The 22,677-nt window shown below is 41.6% G+C and overlaps 2 protein-coding genes across 2 annotated transcripts in view; both read right to left on the bottom strand.

Moving 5' to 3' along the window:
- Positions 1-220: 220 nt before the first annotated feature.
- LOC115201092 (toll-like receptor 13) lies at positions 221-3,470 on the bottom strand. Its single transcript, XM_029764374.1, has one exon. The coding sequence runs from the start codon at positions 3,269-3,271 to the stop codon at positions 434-436; it is 2,838 nt and encodes a 945-aa protein (XP_029620234.1). The 5' UTR covers positions 3,272-3,470; the 3' UTR covers positions 221-433.
- Positions 3,471-15,782: 12,312 nt separating this feature from the next.
- The window catches only part of LOC115201091 (ras-related protein Rab-26), a 96,901-nt gene continuing 90,006 nt past the window's right edge, over positions 15,783-22,677 (bottom strand). The window contains exons 6-9 of the mRNA XM_029764373.1: positions 18,345-18,410; positions 18,014-18,070; positions 17,516-17,592; positions 15,783-17,338 (exon numbers count right to left, since the gene is read on the bottom strand). Coding sequence (XP_029620233.1) covers positions 17,236-17,338; positions 17,516-17,592; positions 18,014-18,070; positions 18,345-18,410 — 303 coding nt within the window. The 3' untranslated portion in view covers positions 15,783-17,235. The remainder of the gene's footprint in view (positions 17,339-17,515; positions 17,593-18,013; positions 18,071-18,344; positions 18,411-22,677) is intronic.

Raw genomic sequence — 22,677 nt, 5'->3', positions numbered from 1 at the left:
GTCTAAAGTAATTTCCTCTTCGAATCCCCACGCTTACCCAAAATAGTTTTCAGATCATAGCAGATTAAAGAGAGAAGCTGAGTAGAGGAAGCTCCTTTGGACAATTGAGATGCACCTAAGAAATGTGTCATGATGGTTTATGATGCATCTCTACTCTGCTATTAATATGTCAAAATGGCAGGTTCAAAGTGTTACCAACAAAACAAAAACCACTGGAAACTCAACTCAAAGTATTTAATTAGAGTAATTTGAAGCAGACATTAACATACGATAACGACATACAGAATAATGATTCGAAAAAATATTTGAAAAAAGTTTGACACTCATGTTTAGCTCTTTTTGGCTTTTTGTACAGGAGATACATTATATATTTCCCTAGCTAAGTTACAATCCATTCATAAAACTTGGACTTTAGTTTTTAAATGTATTCATGTCACTGGCCATGTTTTGGCGCCAGCGTAGCCCAAAGTCGGTCCCAAAAATCTTGGTATTGTTCTGGCTCGTTTGGCCAGTCCAGGTAGGTCCTGGTCTTCACCAGTCTGGCCAGCCTGTGGTGGGCAGACAGCTGGCGAGGAGAGATGTCTTCCAAGAAGACCAGGATGAGGATGTCCCTTTGCTCCACCCGCAGCCGGTCAGTGGCTAGCTTCATCTCCAAAGAGCACCAGTTGCTGCGGAGGTAGTGGCGGCTGACCAAGCATACAGTCCGGCGGCTGCTGTAGAGACAATCTGTGATGTTGTCCACAATGTCCTTCCCCAGCTGGAAGTCTCTACTGTGCAGACACAGGCGCAGGAAAGGAGGACCTCGTTGTTCCATGTTGGGCAGAAGCTCCTCCACCACCCAGCGCTCATCTTTCCCACTGTAAGAGACAAAGGCGTCGTACCTGTAGCGTCTCTTGTTGTTCCGAAACACGGCCTCTTCCAACCAGCCGCGAGTGATGTAAAATAGAGCCAGCAGATACTGGCCAGCCAGGTGATGTAGCAGCACCACCAGCATGAAGAGCAGGAGACCCAGGGTGTTAGAAACAAACAAAATGAATCCTACGTCCATTGAACAGTGGATTTGGGAGAATTTGAGGAAGTTCTGAGTGCCATGCTCACCTATGCAATTTATTTCCTTCATTCCCAATGTAGTTTGCAAAAACATGACCTGAACTTGTCGATTCCCTTTCGCCCAGTTATCAAACCAAGCATTGTCGCAACTGCATTGTAAAAGTAGATCTTGTATAACCAGATACTTTAGGCTTTTCAGGGGCTCAGGGAATTCTTCCATGATTGTAAGCTCATTGTTAATAACCAAACGTAATTCTCTCATTGACTGTAAGTCTTTGCTCAGGTCCTTTTCCAGGTAGTCGATCCTGCAGCCAAGGAGCATCAGAGTCTCCAGTCTGGTCAAATTGTGAAACATGATCGCAAGACCAGTCTGCCGATTGAGGTCTACTCCTGTAAGTTGCAAATCCCTCAAGTGCACAAGTGTATTCAGGCTGGTTAGATCCACAAATAAAGTTGAGAGCTTTGATTCTAGCTTGAAGCGTTGAAGGAACTTGAAGTAGCTCCCAGCAAAGATGGACCCACACAGGATCCACTCTGTCCTTGCAGTTAGCTCAACGACAGCCCTAAAGAAAGGCCTCTCACATTCCTGAAAAGACACTGTCTCGCCGTGGACATGCAGGCCCAAGCCTGGGTTTGGGGCACCATCGCCCCCAATAATAAGAGTCATGGGCCTTCTGCCAGAGCTGATGTAGAGGTATGTTAGTCCCCGAGGTATGCTGCCAAATACACATGTCAGATTCAGCTCAATCTTGGATTCTGGAGGGAAGTTCAGGTCTCCCAGAGACACACTCTGTATTGAACTAAGGTGAGCAAAAGATAATGCCTCAATGTGCACCAATGGATTTGCCTCCAGATTGAGGTACTCTAAGCAGTGCAGATCAAAGAAATTAAATGATTTGATTTCAGATAACTGGTTATGACCTAGATTTAAAACCTTTAACTTCTGCAATCCCAGAAAGGCAAAGTTGTCGATGGTGGAGATTCGATTATATTTCAAGTTAAGTTCTTCCAGGTTTTTCATGCAAAAGAACTGTCTACGATGTATGCTAAAAATACTACTAAAATACAATGACATTACTTTTAACCACAAGATAGGACTAGGTTGAGTTTTGCAAAGGGATGTAAATCTTGTATTGTTCATGGAAAATTGAGAAACAGTCAAAACCTGGAGATTCCTCAAGCCATGGATAAAGCTCAGATCAATAAATCTTTGTGAAAAAGACTCAAGGCTATTTTCAAGGCTCATTTTTCGAAGTGTCATGCAATTTTGAATGGCAGAAATTGAGAAGTTGATATGATCCGTAGTTATTGAAACATAAGAAGTTGAGAGTTGATAGACTATTTCACATATCGACTCTAAGTCACTATCCTCCTGCCTGAATTGAAATGATTCCACTTTGCTGACACCCGACTGCAGTAGTTGCATCTGCAGTACATTATTTAGAGGCATGGACAGAAATGAAATGTTTTTAAAACCTTCAAACACACCTTTACCTACGATCTTTAGATCAGGGAAATTCAAGAAAATATCTTGAAGACCATAGAAACTTGGGGTCTCATAAGTAGTCCCGTTAGACACGATACACTTTGGGCTATTCAGAGAGGCAATTTCAGCCCACAGGACCAGAGATGTCAGTGAAGATGTGTTATTAGCTATTCTACATAAAACCCCTGACAGGCTCTTTATGTCTGACAACAAATTATTTTCGTGCTGTATTATCGTAAGAGTGGTCAATTGTTTCATACCATCAAATGCATCTAGAGCTATTACAGAAAACGAACATGAAGATATTCTTAATTGTTTAAGATTATGTAAATCCTTGAATGTATTTGAATGAATGGATAAGTTTAAAGAGCAAGTAAGACTCAGTGTCTGAAGTCCAAATAGCCCCCTGAAAGCACCTGGAAGAATCTCTGCCGGTTGACCTGAGATGCCTAGCTCAACCAGTTTGTCGAATCTGGAGAAATCGTTGGGATGCAGAATGGATTTGTTTCTCATCTCGACACACAGGGTCTGGATGGAAATGGGGAAAATGGCTAGGTGAAGTGGCACATTGTCGACATCCATGCAGCTCACTGTAAGGTTACCATTGTGACAATCATCGCCCCTCCACAGATTTGTAAAACCATCAGTCATCACACATTTGTCACTAGTCCAACTGGAGACACAGATGATCCAAAGAGCCATAACTCCAAACTGAGTGACACTGATGAGCCTCATCCTTCCAGAGGACTACAAATATCCACTGTATCCAGTTAGACTGCTAATTGTGTGGTAAGTCCAACAAATCCAATGATAGTTGAGCTGGTTTCTGGACTGTCTGACGGTCGAGCAAATTTTTTCCAAGATTAAGCCACAGACACTGCTACGGGAGTTGCAGCTCAGTGTGACAGCTGAGATAGTCGTCACAGACTTTAAATGTTTCCATATCAATGTTGAGAGGAAAGACAATTCACTAGAAACTTCACCGCACACTTGCACCCCCCAACACACACACACGCGCACACACACACACACACACACACACACACACACAGGAAAACTGGTTAGACTTTGACTGCACCAACAGAAAGGGATGCCACAGTAAGATTTATTTTAGATTAATCTCAACTCTCACTTCTTCTAAATCTTTGAATATTTATTTTATTCTTCTGAGTGAAAATGTGACTGCTGAGAAAGAGGCATGAACAGCAGGTTTGGTTTTCAAGTGAATCTGTTTATTTTTAAAGGTGAACAGAATGTAATTTGACAGAAATACACTACCGTTTGGGGTCACTTAGAAATGTCCTTGTTTTTGAAAGAAATGCACATTTGTTGTCCATTAAAATAACATAAAATTTATCAGAAATACAGTGGAGACATTGTTAATGTTGTAAATTACTATTGTAGCTGATTTTTCATGGAATATCTACATAGGCGTACAGAGGCCCATTATCAGCAACCATCACTCCTGTGTTCCAATGGCATGTTGTGTTAGCTAATCCAAGTTATCATTTTAAAAGGCTAATTGATCATTAGAAACCATTTTGCAATTATGTTAGCACAACTGAAAACAGTTGTTCTGATTAAAAAAGCAATAAAACTGTCCTTCTTTAGACTAGTTGAGTATCTGGAGCATCAGCATTTGTGGGTTCGATTGCAGGCTCAAAATGGCCAGAAACAAAGAACATTCTTCTGAAACTCGTTAGTCTATTCTTGTTCTGAGAAATGAAGGCTATTCCATGGGAGAAATTACTAAGAAACTGAATATCTCGTACAACGCTGTGTACTACTTCCTTCACAGAACAGCGCAAACAGGCTCTAACCAGAATAGAAAGAGTAGTGGGAGGCCCAACTGCGCACAACTGAGCAAGAGAACAAGTACATTAAAAGTGTCTAGTTTGAGAAACAAGTTCCTCTGTCCAGTGTCTGTGTTCTTTTGCCCATCTTAAACCTTTCTTTTTATTGGCCAGTCAGATAAGTATTTTTCTTTGCAACTCTGCCTAGAAGGCCACCATCCCGGAGTTGCCTCTTCACTGTTAACGTTGAGACTGTTGTTTTGAGGGTACTATTTAATGAAACTGCCAGTTGAGGACTTGTGAGGTGTCTGTTTGTATTCATGAGTATTCAAGTAATTTCAGTTAAGAATTATTTTGATTTTAGATTGCAACGCAATCGATATCCTAAACTTGTTGGAAGGCAATAGCAGTGTGTGGGTTAAATCACCTGGGAAGCCAAGACAGATTTTTTTGTTGAACAGTGTGTGTTGTGATAATTGCGTTGTTTTCTCTATAACCTGTTCGTTTATATGCCTTGACACTGTGATATATAGGCCTAAGGCCGAGACAATAAGAAGACAGTGGCAGAATAAATTCAACCACACCTTTCTTTCATCACAAAACCGGAGAGCATCATCTCTCCTGTGAAGTCCAGAAAACATATTGCATGAAACAAACAGTTACATGACCTAGAGAACGGTCAAACAAATGAAAGGTTCCGAGATTTTCGTACGACAAAAATATTGGTTTAAAACCAAATAAAACAGGCGCTGCCTCCACTAATCCCGCATCATTTCAACTTCATCAGCTAATCACCTCGAGGCCGGAGAGGGAGTATATGTGACAGTACACCCTCCCCGACGCGTGGCTCCAGCTGCAGGACGCTTCCAAAGGGGACGAACCCGGGGATCAGGAGCGGACCGGTCACCCCTGCTGATGCGCGAGAACCTGTCACGCCAGCTGAGGCACGGGAAACTGTCGAGTAAGCTGGGGCGCGGGAACTTGACAGATCGGTTGAGGCAGGGGAGCCTGGCGATCTGGCTGAGGCATGAAAGCCTGATGAGCCGGTGGAAGCAGGGTAGCCTGGCGATCCAGCAGAGGCATGAAAGCCCGATGAGCCGGCTGAGGCAGGGGAGCCTGGCGATCCGGCTAAGTCATGAAAGCCCGACGAGCCGGTGGAAGCAGGGGGGCCTGGCGAGCTCACTCACTTTCCCTCAAGAATTTCCGTGTATTTAGCGCCATCCATCATTCCTTCAACTCTGACCAGTTTCCCAGTTGCTGCCGATGAAAAACATCCCCACAGCATGATGCTGCCACCAACATGCTTCACTGTGGGGATGGTGTTCTCAGGGTGATGAGAGGTGTTGGGTTTGCACCAGACATAGCGTTTTCTTTGATGGCCAAAAAGCTCAATTTTAGTCTCATCTGACCAGAGTACCTTCTTCCATATGTTTGGGGAGTCTCCCACATGCCTTTTGGCGAACACCAAGTGTGTTTGCTTATTTTTTTCTTTAAGCAATGGCTTTTTTCTGGCCACTCTTCCGTAAAGCACAGTTCTGTGGAATGTACGGCTTAAAGTGGTCCTATGGACAGATACTCCAATCTCCGCTGTGGAGCTTTGCAGCTCCTTCAGGGTTATCTTTGGTCTCTTTGTTGCCTCTCTGATTAATGCCCTCCTTGCCTGGTCTGTGAGTTTTGGAGGGCGGCCCTCTCTTGGCAGGTTTGATGTGGTGCCATATTCTTTACATTTTTTAATAATGGATTTAATGGTGTTCTGTGGGATGTTCAAAGTTTCAGATATTTATTTATAACCAACCCTGATCTGTACTTCTCCAACACTATGTCCCTGACCTGTTTGGAGAGCTCCTTGGTCTTCATGGTGCCGCTTTCTTGGTGGTGCCCCTTGCTTAGTGGTGTTGCAGACTCTGGGGCCTTTCAGAACAGGTGTGTATATATATACTGAGATCATGTGACACTTATTTAAGTAATTATGTGACTTCTGAAGGTAATTGGTTGTAACAGATCTTATTTAGGGGCTTCATAGCAAAGGGGGTGAATACATATGCAGGCACCACTTTTCCATTTTTTTATTTCTTTAAATTTTTTGAAACAAGTAATTTTTTTCATTTCACTTCACCAATGTGGACTCTTTTGTCTATGTCCATTACATTACATCCAAATAAAAATCTATGTCACAACGTCCACAGAAGGTGGCGCCTCTCCTCGGTCGGGCGGTGCTCGGCGTTCGTCGTCGCCGGCCTACTAGCTGCCACAGATCTGTGTTTCAGTGTCTGTTAGTTATTTCTGTTTTTTGATTGCACCTGTTTCATGTTTGTCATTAGTGGGAGGGTATTTAGTCTGTCTGTGTTTAGTTAGGATTCGTGCGGGATTGTTCTTTGTTACGTGTGGTGTTAAATTGTTTGGGTTACGACTTATTGTATAGGCATTAAGGTTGCCGGGCTGCGCCCCGTCTGCCCTTTGTTGAGCGGAGCTTCTTTTAGTCTTTTTGACTGTTGTGCTCCCAGCCGTATATGGATTTTGCCTTTGGATTTATTAAATCAAGTTTGTTCCAACGGACCTCAGTCTCCTGCGCTTGACTCACCCTAAAACAGTTCTATCCGCTCGTGACAATCTATTTAAATTAAAGGTTGTAATGCAACAAAATAGGAGAAACGCCAAGGGGGATGAATACCTTTGCAAGGCATTGTATCTACTATTGTACAGTATAATAATTCATTCTAGTAATTATTATTTGTGACCCGATTCAGGAAACTAGGCGTATGTCGCATGTCACGACTTCACAGGAGAGCCGTTAGAACGTAAAAATATTTTTTTATTATTTTTTTTTTTTGGGCAGAAATGCCTTCTCAAACATGTGAACTTTCGTGTGCTTTAATAACAAACTTGTATGTCATCTGTAAATACGAATAAAATTGTTAAATTATGAGCACATGAAGGTTATTGAAATTATATTAGCTAGCTAACATTAGACCTGGTTGGTTAGCTCCCCGCACTGTGGCATTGTTGGCACTTAGTTCATTGTTGTTTAACTAGCTGGCTAGTTAACTGGCTGGCTCATTAGCTAATGTTCCGTGACATGTATGATCTTAAACGATGTTTACCTAGCTAGTTTCATTGTTTACCTAGCTAGCTAGCTATATGTCTTAAGCTAAAGTGTACTGTTAGCTAGCTAGCTAACATTAGCTGCCTGGGTCCCTAGTGGACATTATTATTAGTTTCCCAGAGCTGTTTGCTTTTCTAGTTAGAGCCTAATGTTAGGCATTGTTGGCACTTTGTTCATTGTTGGCACTTTGTTCATTGTTGTTTAACTAGCTAACGTTAGCTGGCTGGCTCGTTAACTAACGTTACGTGACGTGTGTACAACACCTGTTGAATATGGCCGGTGTCAGTAAACATTTGCAAAAAAGCGGAATGAAATTGTTGCCAGCAGAGCTGGTTAGGCTGTTTTCATGTTATCCAGAGGTAAACAAATCAAAGTGTGTGCTCCGAGAGTGAAACGAGATGGGTGGGGCTAAAGCTTAAGAGGGTGTGAACGATGCTGAATGGGTATAGACAAAGAAGAGCTCTTCACTAGATACCAAAACATTACAAGGTGATTTTCTCAAAAGTGAGTTTACAAGTTGATCAACTTTCAAAGCAGAATTACTTTCCCATTGTTCCTCAAATGCAGTGGATGATATACCATTTTGAAGCTGAGTCTCTAATTTTATCCAATGTAAAAAAAAAAAACACAATTTCATATTTTGCTACATAAGACCGAATCCAGGTGGTGCGTCACATTTAACACAAACAATACCAGCAGTTGCCGTTAAAAATAAATAATTATATATACTTATATATATATATATACTATAGGCAATTAGCAAGACACCACCAATAAAGGAGTGGTTCTGCAGGTGGTGACCACAGACCACTTCTCAGTTCCTATTCTTCCTGGCTGATGTTTTGGTCACTTTTGAATGCTGGCGGTGCTTTCACTCTAGTGGTAGCATGAGACGGAGTCTACAACCCACGCAAAGTGGCTCAGGTAGTGCAGCTCACACCGTGCAGGACGTTTGGCATTTGCCAGAGAACACCAAGATTGGCAAATTCGCCACTGGCGCCCTGTGCTCTTCACAGATGAAAGCAGGTTCACACTGAGCACATGTGACAGACGTGACAGAGTCTGGAGACGCCGTGGAGAACGTTTTGCTGCCAGCAACATCCTCCAGCATGACCGGTTTGGCGGTGGGTCAGTCATGGTGTGGGGTGGCATTTCTTTGGGGGGCCGCACAGCCCTCCATGTGCTCTCCAGAGGTAGCCTGACTGCCATTAGGTACCGAGATGAGATCCTCAGACCCCTTGTGAGACCATAGGTTGGCCCTGGGTTCCTCCTAATGCAAGACAATGCTGGACCTCATGTGGCTGGAGTGTGTCAGCAGTTCCTGCAAGAGGAAGGCAATGATGCTATGGACTGGCCCACCCGTTCCCCAGACCTGAATCCAATTGAGCACATCTGGGACATCATGTCTCGCTCCATCCACCAACGCCACGTTGCACCACAGACTGTCCAGGAGTTGGCGGATGCTTTAGTCCAGGTCTGGGAGGAGATCCCTCAGGAGACCATCCGCCACCTCATCAGGAGCATGCCCAGGCGTTGTAGGGAGGTCATACAGGCACGTGGAGGCCACACACACTACTGAGCCTCATTTTGACTTGTTTTAAGGACATTACATCAAAGTTGGATCAGCCTGTAGTGTGGTTTTCCACTTTAATTTTGAGTGTGACTCCAAATCCAGACCTCCATGGGTTGATAAATTGGATTTCCATTGATTATTTTTGTGTGATTTTGTTGTCAGCACATTCAACAATGTACAGAAAAAGGTATTTAATAAGATTATTTCATTCATTCAGATGTGTTATTTTGGTGTTACCTTTATTTTTTGGAGCAGTGTGTATGTATGTATATATATATATATAGTGACAATCTCTTTTGAAATGATCAAACTGACTGTTGGTATTATTCTCTCAAAAACGTAATGGAATCTTTGAAATCTGTTTTAACTTTTCATCAGAAGTCGACTTTAAAAGCTCATAACTTGGGTTCTGGTAAAGATATCTCAGCTATTTAAAAATATCTGTATTTGGGACAGTTTGTAGTTTACATAACTATTCAAAAATCGCAAAGTCAAAATTTGGCTATGTGAAGTGTTTCCCTAGGCCACCACACAAATAGTTGGGTAACACATTACCTTAGAATACCAATAGTTGCATCCCGTACCTACAACAGGGCTAAATTGGGTCACAAGGCAGGTAGCCTCCACAATAATTCCAACCAGTTTTCTTTCACAGTATAAAAAACAGCCACAGGAGATTCATTGCGATGATTTGTATTGATAAGAAAAAGTCTAAAGAAAGTTGCACCCTAAATATTACTCCCAGTGATTTATTGCAGAACCAATGTTTTAGAAATCACTGCGCGATATAAAGGGGATTTGTCTTTCTATATTCATTACGAATGGCGCCAGAGGAGATGGCTGCCGTTTTACGGGCTCCTTACCAATTGTGCTATTTTGTGTTTTTTTTGTTTGTAACTTAATTTGTACATAATATTTCTGCCACCATCTCTTATGACTGAAAAAGAGTTTATGGATATCACAACAGCGATTACTTACCTCAAACTGGATGAAGATTTTTTTTTCTTTAAAAAAAAAAATTGTGTTTGGACCATGATAGTTTTTTGTGGACAAGTAACTTGAAACCACTCCACTTGGCAATGTGGGGACGACATCGTCGATGCACTTATTGATGAAGCCAGTGACTGAGGTGGTATACTCCTCAATGCTGCTTCTGGATGAGCATATTCTTGTTTGCTCACGGCCTTATACTGCTCATTGAGTTCGGTCTTAGTGCCAGCATCGGTTTGTGGTGGTAAATAGACAGCTACGAATAATATAGACGAGAACTCTCTTGGTAGAATATGTGGTCTACAGCTTATCATGAGGTATTCTACCTCAGGTGATTAACCTTTTAGGGACAGACGTTCCGCTATAACGTCTCACCAATATCCAATGGTAGAGCGTGGCACGAAATACAAATACCTCAAAAATGCTATAACTTCAATTTCTCAAACATATTACTATTTTACACCATTTTAAAGACAAGACTCTCGTTAATCTAACCACATTGTCCGATTTCAAAAAGGCTTTACAGCGAAAGCAAAACATTAGATTATGTCAGAGTACCCTGCCAAAAATAATCACATAGCCATTTTCAAAGCAAGCATATATGTCACAAAAACCAAAACCACAGCTAAATGCAGCACTAACCTTTGATGATCTTCATCAGATGACACTCCTAGGACATTATGTTATACAATACATGCATGTTTTGTTCAATCAAGTTCATATTTATATCAAAACCCAGCTTTTGACATTAGCATGTGTCACGCTCCTCTTCGTCTGAAGATAGAGAGAAATCGCTGTCGGAAAAAGTGGACCAATACGCAGCGGGTTGCGTGCTCATCATATTAATTGATTAAATAAATGTGAACACGGGAAAAACAATAAACAAAAGAACGACAGACGACAGTTTCGCAGGCTAAATAACTAGCAGTGCAAAAGACAACAACCCACAAACCCCAGGTGAAAAACACACTCCTAATATATGACTCCCAATCAGGATCGGGAGCCACACAGACTAACAAAGAAACAGAACAACTAGATAAACCATACAACACAAACCCCACTGCCACGTCCTGACCAAAATACTAATACAATACTCCCTCTGCTGGTCAGGATGTGACAGCATGTGATGTTCAGAACTAGCATACCCACCGCAAACTTCCGGTGAATTTACTAAATTACTCATGATAAACGTTCACAAAAAACATAACAATTATTTTAAGAATTATAGATACAGAACTCCTTTATGCAATCGCGGTGTCAGATTTTAAAATAGCTTTTCGGCGAAAGCCCATTTTGCAATATTCTGAGTAGATAGCTCGGCCATCACAGGCTAGCTAATCCACCAAGTTTGGTGCTCACTAAACTCAGAATTACTATAAGAAAAATTGGATTACCTTTGCTGTTCTTCATCAGAATGCACTCCCAGGACTTCTACTTCAACAACAAATGTTGTTTTGGTTCCAAATAATCCATAGTTATATTCAAATAGCTCCGTTTTGTTCGTGCGTTCAGGTCACTATGCGAAGAGTGACACGCGAGCGCATTTTGTGACAAAAAATGTCAAAATATTCCATTACCGTACTTCGAAGCATATCAAACGCTGTTTAATTAACTCAATAACGTTATGGAAAAAGGGTTTATTGGATAAATGTGTCAACTTCTCTCTTGCTGCTGGAAAAAAATGGTTTGTTTTAAGGCCTTGTGGGCAGGTTTTGATTAGTCATTTGCCACGCAAATTTGGCTAACCTGGCAACCCTGATTGCATCTCATCTGCAGTCATTTAGAGGCATGCTAAGAAATGAATTGTTTTTAAAACCTGTAAACACATCTTTACCTGTGGTCTTTAGATGAGGGAAAGTCAAGACAATACTTTCCAGTAAATAGAAACTTGGGATTGCATATATAATTACATTAGAAGCGATGCAGTTTGGGCTACTCATAGTGGCAATCTCAGCCCACAGGACCAATCCCCCAAAAAACATTGCGCTCTCCCAGAAGTTTGGCTGGTGCAAATTCAGATAAAAACAAAGAGGTGTAATGGGTTCGTACTCAAAAATATGTAGCATAATGCTTATTTCATTATTCAATATTTTAATTGTTTTACTGCATCAGGGATAGCGTACATAGATGTTTTGGATTTACAGCCTTATTCAGTCTTTCATTCAAAACAGCATTTGTAAATAACAACAGATGAGCAGAAAATGCTTTTAATCAGGGTGGCCACTCATCGGCCAATCAGGGACGTGGCCCCTCTGGTCTACCAGTATACAAATTAGTCACAAAAAGATACAGAATTATACGGTATGGGAGCGGGCACCAAGGGCAACTCAGGAATCAATCACCCCAGGTGTCCGCTCACCTAAATACATCACATCAATTCATGAGATAGTCAGTGAAGATATGTTATTTATTACTGTACATAAAACCTCCGACAAGCTCGTCATGTCTGACAAGTAATGTTGGCCCTGCATCATCAATTGAGTGCTCAATTGTTTCATCTCATCAACGAAGAGATGAGATGAAAGAATCTCTGCCGGTTGACCTGAGATGCTGCACTCAACAAGTTTGTGGAATTTGGAGAAATCATTGTGATGAAGACCCGTGTCTTCTCTCATAGGTGAAGTGTCATATTGTCGACATCCAAGCTGCTTACTGTAACGTTACCACCATAACAATATCTGGTAAAAAATAGAGGCAACCTTCCTCCATAAGTCATCATGCATTTCTCACTCGTCCAACCAGAAAACCAGATGATCCGAAAAGCCAAAACTACAAACATAGTGACACTGATGAGCCTCATCCTTCCAGAGGACTACAAATATCTGATGTATAGTTAGGTTGGTCATTTTATGGGAAATATAAAAGACCCAATGATAACGGAGTTGATCACACACACACAAAGGAGAACTGGTTAGACTTTGACTGTACCAACACAAAAGGATGCAACAGTACGTTTTATTTCAGGTTAATCTCAACTCTCACTTCTTCTAAATCTTATCTTAAATAAGCGTCTTTGCTGACTGAAAATATGACTGCTGATAGATAACCTCTTTCTCTGTTATGTTTTTCCAGTGAATCAGTTGTTAGTTTTTTTGACAGAAATACATAGAGCAGAATATATAGTTGGGTAACACTTTGCCTTCCAGTACCAATAGTTACATCCCATGTGGACAACACTGCTATATTGGGTCACAGGCCAGGTATCCCAATAGGCTGGCTACTTTGAAGAATCTCAAATATAAAATAATTTTGGATTTGTTTAACACGCTTTTGTTACTTCATGATTCCATATGTGTTTTATCATAGTTTTGACATCTTCACTGTTATTCTACATTGTAGAAAATAGTTTAAAAAAAAGAAAAACCCTTGAATGAGTAGGTGTGTCCAAACTTTTGACTGGTACTGTATGTCGCATAATGCTTACCTCATTTTTTTACTGCATTAGGGATAGCGTACATACACGTTTCGGCTTTACAGCCTTCTTCAGTGGGTAGGTACACTTTACTTTAATTCAAAACAGCATTTGTAAAGAACAACAAATGAGCAGCGGGTGCTTCTAATCAGGGTTGCCACTCATCGGTCAATCAGGGACCCGGGCAACTCACAAATCAATCACCCCAGGTGTCCACTCACCAAAATAGATCACATCAATTCATGATGTCAGTGAAGCTGTGTAATTTATTATTCTACATAAAACCTGTGACAAGCTCGTTATGTCTGACAACTAATTTTGTCCCTGCATCATCAAAAGAGTGGTCAATTGGTTCATCCCATCAACTACATCTAGAGATATTGTAGAGAACCAACAGGAAAATGTGTTTTACGTTTTAAGATTATGTAAATCATTGAATGTATTGGAGTGAATGGATACATTGTAAAAATCGTTTGAACAAAATATTTACAGTTTCTGAAGTTCTAAAAGCACCTGGAAGAATCTCTGCCGGTTGACCTGAGATGCTGCACTCAACAAGTTTGTGGAATTTGGAGAAGTCATTGTGATGCAGAACCATGTCTTCTCTCATATCGACTCAGAGACTGGGTGGAAGTGAGTAACATGACGAGATTAAGTGTCAAATTGTCGACATCCAAGCTGCTTACTGTAACGTTACCACCATAACAATATCTGGTAAAAAATAGAGGCAACCTTCCTCCATAATTCATCACGCATTTCTCACTCGTCCAACTAGAAACCCAGATGATCCAAAACTCCAAACAGAGTGACGCTGATGAGCTCATCCTTCCAGAGGACTACAAATATCTGATGTATACAGTTAGGTTGGTCATTTTGGGGGAAATCCAAAAAGACCCAATGATAGCGGAGTTGGTCACATACACACACACACACACACACACACACACACACACACACACACACACACACAAAGGAGAACTGGTTAGACTTTGACTGTAACAACACTAAAGGATGCAACAGTAAGTTTTATTTCGGGTTAATCTCAACTCTCACTTCTTCTAAATCTTATCTTAAATAAGCATCTTTGCTGACTGAAAATATGACTGGTGATAGATTACCTCTGTTATGTTTTTCCAGTGAATCAGTTGTTAGTTTTTTTGACGGAAATACATAGAGCAGAATATATAGTTGGGTAACAATTTGCCTTCCAGTACCAATAGTTACATCCCATGTGGACAACACTGCTATATTGGGTCACAGGCCAGGTATCCCAATAATCCAACTCCATAAGGATTCCACCCTGTTTTCAAAGTAAAGCATCCAGACACAGGAGGAGTGTTGCGATGTTTTGTAGTGATAAGAAAAAGTCTGATGAAAGTTGCAGACCCTATTACTCTGTGAGTAATATATAGTATACAACTTTCACCATTCATTTTCCAAGTTTATGGTATGCCCCTTGTCAATCATTTCAGTATGCCAGGATAACAACCTCTCCCTCAACGTGATCAAGACTAAGGAGATGATTGTGGACTACAGGAAAAGGAGGGCCGAGCACGCCCCCATTCTCATCGATGGGACTGTAGTGGAGCAGGTTGAGAGCTTCAAGTTCCTTGGTGTCCACATCACCAACAAACTATCATGGTCCAAACACACCAAGACAGTCGTGAAGAGGGCATGACAAGGCCTATTCCCCCTCGGGAGACTAAAAAGATTTGGCATGGCTCCTCAGATCCTCAAAAAGTGCTACATCTGCACCACTGAGAGCATCCTGACTGGTTGCATCACCTCCTGGTATGGCAACTGCTACAGAGGGTAATGCGTACAGCCCAGTACATCCCTGGGGCCAAGCTTCCTGCCATCCAGGACCTCTATACCAGGCAGTGTCAGAGGAAAGCCCTAAAAATTGCCAAAGACTCCAGCCACCCTAGTCATAGACTGTTCTCTCTGCTACCGAACGGCAAGCGGTACCGGAGCGCCAAGTCTAGGTCCAAAAGGCTTTTTAACAGCTTCTACCCCCAAGACATAAGACTACTGACCAACTAATCAAATGGCTACCCGGACTATTTGCATTGACCCCCCCCCCCCCTTGTTTTACACTGCTGCTACTCGCTGTTTATTAGCCATCATCTATGCATAGTCACTTCACATATTACCTAAATTACCTCAACTAACCTGTACCCCCACAAATTGACTGGGTACCATTCCGTATACCCCTTGTCAATAATTTTGGTGTGCATCTTCAACTCTTGCTTGATGAGGGCAAAACTGCCATACACTGACTCCCACTTACCTGACCATAGGGTGAGTCTGTGGAGTCATGCTTCAATTGGACTCGAATCTAGAGTCTGAGGAAATCAAGAACATATCATTCACTACTGTGCATCTTAAACTTTATTGTGAATATTGAAGTTACATAAAAAATATGACTTACTGTATCTGAGTGGACTACATAAGTACAGTAGGTTTACACTCTTATCTATAATCAAAACATTTAATGATTTGCTGTCAAATCGATACATCCTAATTCAATATTGCATCAATATTCTTTCGTCAAGCAATATAGTATTTCAATTAAATATGAACAAAAACCAGTATGAAACTCCGTATCATTTATGTTAGGCAATTACATATATTTCTATTCATACACCCAGAATTATGAATCTTTTGAACTAAAAAGTGTTGTAAATTGATACAAAGGTCAGATTTGCAGAGTGCAACTTCTCAAAATACAACGGCTCTGACAAGAAAGACATTGATAAATCATGGAATTTTTGAAATAAAGTAGGTATACTGAACAATACCGTATTAAAATACAGGACTGAGGTTTTGCCTCTAGAATATCAATATAACATGATGTTAGACAACCTGTACAACAGAAACACATACAACAACATTCAAACATTTGAACAAACCCTTTCGTAAAGTGTTACGGCAGTCCATATTGATATTATAGTGCTTCAATGCACATTTGATTTGCATAAGCAGCCCACAGTTTCTATTTCGGCTACTTTACTATCTCTAGGTTTTCTACATCACTTGACGCCATTTTCAATTCGAGACAACCATTTACAAGTAATGCAAACTATAAAGCTCCAGATTATACATTTAAATTTAAATATATACACCACATACATTCTTAGTAATATTGCACAAAATGACTCAAGTGGATCATGAATGATGAATTCCAAACGAGGAATTACAACGAGGAGAGAGTGAAGGCTACAAATGGATTTTGGATACATTCACAGATGCAAGAAGAAGTGGGTGAGGAGGGAGGGAGCTGCAGTTGGGTGGGGGATGACTTGGATGAAGACCAGGGCCGGCTCCAGGCATAAGCGACATTGTGTCCTCGGCCCTGATGAGAACACAACATATCACCAGGAAGAGAAATAATCTGAGAAGGTGGAAGATGATGCAGAGGTACTCTAACTTGAAATACTCGACCGGTAACCTTAATATAGTGGGTGTACTTTGAAGTTGATGTTTAATGTCTACTTTGCTTAGTGCTCTTTACTGAATGAGTTTCACAAAAATGACTGACTGACAGACTGTGATTCTTACTGTATCTATGCACTGAACTTGTGTCACCCTTTTATCATACAGTAGGGGGCAGAAGACAATGCAAAATGAATCCACTCATACAACATACATACACACCCACCACTGTTAAAACTTAAATGTATCACTATTCATAAATACAGTGCACTTGCATCACCATGCATGAGGAAAATGACACAGAAACACAAGTCAGAAGACATACTGGTAGACATATACAACCCCCCCCCCCACACACACACACACACACACACACACACACAGAAGACAGGTTTATGAGTGGCAGCAGCCAGCACTTTTCATCTCCTTGTTGACATAATCCTGAAGCTGAAACTTTGGTTCGTCGGGCTCCTTCATCGACCTGTGCTTCAGCTCTCTGAGAGAAAGACAGAGGCCGGAGACATAGGAAGATTAAATCTCACAGAGCATATTTACCGCGTAGGCTATCTTGATTCTGTGTTTTTACTTCGTAATCGCATGCATGACAAAACAAAAAGGCAATGATTGACATGTCATCTCTAAGGAACGCAGCACTGGTAAACATCCTACTCACTTAGCCACAGCAGTGAATGCCAGCTCCACATTCAGGCCAGACTTAGCACTGGTCTCCATGAAGGGCACCCCAAACACCTGCACAGTGGAGAGCGAGAGTCCTCTAAGTTTTAGTGTACAAGGTACCTGGTGTGCGTGTGTGTGTGAGAGACATATAGGAGTTTTGTATATCGTTATTATTACACAGCCTGACGATAACAAGGGCATCGGACGTCCATATCCCTTAAAACAATGTACAGTCAGTTACTGTTTCAAGCCTGGGAACTCATCAGAGCTGACTTATGTTGAAAATTGAGTTAGCGAACTCACTTCAGAGACTCCAAGCAATGATAGCAGAAGGTGCTCCTATGAATACCTAATGAGAGAGATCAAGACACACCCGGACTATTTTAGTGGGGATTCATGTGTCTGTGCGGACTAAAATAGATGGAAACCTGGACATCAAAAGGGTCAATACTGTGTGTGTGATTTTGAGTTTGTGTATTTAATAACAGCTTACCTTGGCCAGTTTCTCTCCCTCCTCTCTCTTCACCACTCTCTCGTGTGCCACATCAGCCTTTAAGAGATCACAAAAAGCTCCTGAAAACATTATCTTCTTTCATCTATTCTCTCTTTCATCATCTACTTACACCAGCACAGTCCTCTCTTTTATTTTCTGCATGCAGTGACACAAATATATCTGCCTCTTTCTCTTGTTCTGCCTCTCTCAATTCATAGTAATGCACTATTCATCCATCCATCCTTCCCTATCTACCTCTTTCTTTCTCTCAATTCATAGTAATGCAATGATTATCCATCCATAAATCTGTACTTCCAGTGGGAGGGCTGACCTTGTTGCCCAGCAGCATTAGCACCACGTCCTGCTGAGCATACTCATGGATCTCTGTCAGCCATGCCTGGAGAGAGGGAAGAAGAGATGGAGAGAGAGAGGGGTAGAGAGAGAGAGGGGGCAGAGAGAGCAAGAAAGAGAGAGAGAGTGAGCGAGAGGGAGAGAGGGAGGAGAAAGGGATACAAATAAAAAGGTTAGGACCTGAGAATGGGAAAGTGAACCTGGTGGAAGAGAATCTAAGGAACCACGCAAGACAATACGTTGAAAAGGAAGATGAACAATGATCAGTCGAAGAAGCACAAAAAGTTGGAAGACGGAAATGATAGAAGAGCGTGGAGTACAACCCCTTCCTGACAATGCTAATGAAACATACTGTATTGTTAGATGGTGTTCATCACCTGGAATCGCAGGGGAATCAATAACACAAAGAAACAGAAAAAAAGACTAGAGAGTTTTAATGAGCAGACAAACAGTACTGAGCTTCAATGCAACATCCACAGAACCCCAAAACAAAGAACACTTTGTTGTCACCCCTGTTCTAAGGTTGAGAAGTGCACTACTTCCATCTTCCTTTGTTCTCTCCCGCAATCTGTCTTATTTTAATACAGGTTAGTGGTCCCTGGCCTCCCTGTTAGATCTTCTGGTTAAATAGAGGTTAGTGTCTCTGGGGAACCATGATAGATTTCATGAAGGAACCAGGCAAACACACTATCATTACTCTTTCTATGAGTCCCTCTGTTCACACCCCTCCCTCTCCATCATTTCATTATCTGTGCATTAGGATGGTCCACTATCTCCTCTCTCTTGCTTTCTTTCTCTCTATATCTATTTACTCCCTCTTGCGCTCTCTCTCTCTTTCTCTCTATTTACTCTTGCTCTCTCCTACTCTGTCTCTCTTCTCTAAACAGCTCCACTCATCCCTTGTTCCTCCGGACTAAACGCTCCTGGTCTTCCTACAATCTGATTGGGAGACACAGCTACACCTGAAAGCAGAAGCTCATGGGACACGTACTGGCACATTGTTCCCGTAATTGGTTTTGATGGCAGGAGGCTGAATAGAACCCTAATGAGAGTTAGGAGAGGGAGAGGACAGGAAAGGGAGAGGAGAGGAAAGGGAGAGGAGAGGAGATAAGATGACAAGAGAAGAGAAGAGGAAAGAAAAGAGTGAACACATGAGCTAGCCATTTGACCTGCTGTGCTGTGTCTTTCCCTGGCTGTTAGAGCAGAGCTCCATGTGTAAACTCCTGCTAATGATAGCAGTTTCTCTCTGTCTCTGCTTATTTAATGACAGAGTTCTGGCCTACATTAGTGTTTTTCATTAACCCACAAAATAATGAGACATATTGTCAGTATGGTAATTCCTGTCCATTAGGCCTAACTGTAGAGCTGCGGCAGAGTGTTCAGTGCAGGGAGGGAGGGTTGCTAGACTGCGTGTGTTTAGAGATTGTGCCCAAAGCTATCGTAGTATGTCAGCTAAGTGTGTGTGTATGTGTGGCTGTGTGCGTGCGTGCATGTGCGCGTGCAGCTTCAATTAACAGAAAGTAACAAACACAAATCAACAAAAAATCAATTTGAAAGTCTGTTTGACTTCCATCTTGCTCCTTGATAGTCACTCTCCTATCACTGTGATAAGGAGACCAAGAATGGATGGAGAAGGCCAGCTCCTCCTCTCTCTCAGTTGGAGTCACACATGTGCACACAGAGATGTTATAACAAGCACGCACGTATACACACGCACACATAATGTTTATGAAAATGCTTATCCCTGTTAGTTGAATGCCTTATTCTAAACACCTGGCCTCTCGCTTTGTTCTGGTACCACTAAATGATATTAAACAAGCTGCACATATATTACCGCCCAAAGCCCTCTTCAATTAGACCCACTTCTGATACAGTACTGCCCTGAAAACAGCCATCCAACCATAACCTGGATACTGTTAAAGTAGGACTGCTGAATTTCAATTACTACTGACACACCAAAGCTTAAAGGGATAGTTCCTCAACATTAGATATATACATATGATTTATTTAGTGGCCAAAGTTTAAAATTGCAGTTTCTTCATGTCCATAGAAAGAGTTCAAGGTAAGGAAACAAATATCTAAATACATAATTCCGCAAAACTATCCCGGTAAGTTGCTATTATTGTACTGTGTGTATACTGTATGCTGTATGAGAAAGGAGTCCTACCTGTAAAGCCTTACATTTCTGCAGTTAACACCTGACTTATCGCCAAAGAGTGATGGAACGTATGTGTGTGTGTGCTTTCATTGATGATAACTGAGGCATTTGGATAGATAGAGTCTGTGTATGTGCAACTGCAGAAATTTCTGCACACATACTAGCATGTTCTTGCAAACTCAAAAACTCATCAGCAATGATAAATAGTGCACATTTCCCTGAAGATGTCTTCAGGGAGGTAAATACACAAAACACAAGAGCTCCAAACTATGATCTGAATTTCAATGAGAGGAAGGTGACTGGAATAATGTCAGAAGTTTAAAGGGAGAGGACGAGTGTGAGACATCACATATCCAACTGATATACTGTACGCTTTATGTGTAGTGCATGGATATGTTATGGGTAGTAAATAAACTGGAAAGCACTAAAAGCTCCTCAATGCTCAATCAATGGGGGTTTGGACTGAAGAGTGATAAACTCTTGTGAACAGACCTTTGAAAACATAACTGGTACCGTAAAATCTGTCAGGAAGGAATGGGATATGTGGGATAACGAGCAACAGTAGTTCCGGTGTTTGTTTGTTTTTTTTTGTCACTGGTTATTTGGACAAACTACGAATTCGCAGGTGTTAGCATCTTTTGAATTTCTGAAGGGGAGGGAAAATTCGGCCAGTAACGTGCAAAGACAGAGGGTGGAGCTCCTTGTTCCGGTTTCACTCTTTGTTCTAGCATCTCTTGATCCCTTCTCTTAACATGTATGGACCCAGAACATAATCGAGCAGCTGACCAATTACGCAAGACTTTAGTTCTGAGTTAACCGAGATTAGTCCACTGAAAACGAGGGCTCTTGGTTGGTTGCATTGATGTCCTTGCACAGTGCATTAAAAAGAACATCTGCAGTGATATGCTGGTGAAATCTGCAAGGCACCAGGAATCAATGTGATCTCGACTATACATTTTTCAGTAATTCAACTGTAGTCAATGTGAAAGATAGTTCTATAGTTCTGGGCAACAACTGTGTGTGAGTGCGCTTGGGTGTGTCAGTAATAGAGAGCACAATCGAGAGAGAGAGAGAGAGAGGGTTACTAAAGCGACAAAGAGAAAAATACAGTATAGGCACATTATCTTGACAATCAGCCAAAAAGCACAGTGAAGTTGAGTACTGTAGGGGCGAACTAACTCTCCCCCTTTCTCCCTCTCTTTCCCCCTCTCTCTCTTTCTCTCCGGTCAGGACCGGTTCTCCATCAGCCCAGTGGACCCGGCTGCGGCTGCAGCTGCAATCAGGCCCATTGTATCAACTGAATGGAGGTGGTGATTCTCCAAAAACCCCAGCTGAACGCAGAGGCTCAAAGCTGGGGATAGCAGAGCATAGTTCTGAGGAGAGCAGAGTATAATGGAAGAGAAGTATGAATAAGCATAGACACAATTAAAATGCAAATGTTGTATTTTTTTTGTAGGAGTACTGTACAAGTCTGATACAAAAAAAAACGTATTTGCCAAAAGCAAAATAAAATTGAATCTAGGCTTCTTCCCCCAGGAAGAGGAATGCTGATGTGTCAGACAAACCAGACTAATAGATCAAAGATGCTTTAGAGAGAGAGAATGTACCAGGTGCTAGAATATGTGCTGTAGGCAGGAGTAGAGGGATTATGCCACACAGTACCTCTAACACATGCTACACATACGTGACTCACCACCTGGATTCGGTCTTATGTAGCAAAATTTGAAATGGTGTTTTTTACATTGGATAAAAGTAGAGACTCAGAGCTACAAAATGGTATATCATACACTACAGTTGAGGAATAATGGGAAAGTAATTCTGCTTTGAAAGTTGATCAACTCATGAACTCACTTTTGAGAAAATGGCCTTTGAATGTTTTGGTATCTAGTGAAGAGCTCTTCTTTGTCGACAGCCATTCAGCATCGTTCACACCCTCTTAAGCTTTAGCCCCACCCATCTCGTTTCGCTCTCGTAGCGAACACTTGATGCTATGGCCGATGATATGTTTACCTCTGGATAACATGAAAACAGCCTAACCAGCTCTGCTGGCAACAATTTCATTAAGCTTTTTTGCAGACATTTACAGACACCAGCCATATTCAACGGGTGTTGTACACACGTCACGTAACGTTAGCTAACGAGCCAGCCAGCTAAC

Source organism: Salmo trutta, chromosome 10 (genome assembly GCF_901001165.1).
Source record: "Salmo trutta chromosome 10, fSalTru1.1, whole genome shotgun sequence".
In the NCBI taxonomy this organism is placed as follows: domain Eukaryota; kingdom Metazoa; phylum Chordata; class Actinopteri; order Salmoniformes; family Salmonidae; genus Salmo; species Salmo trutta.
This window is presented reverse-complemented; position numbering and strand designations above follow the sequence as displayed.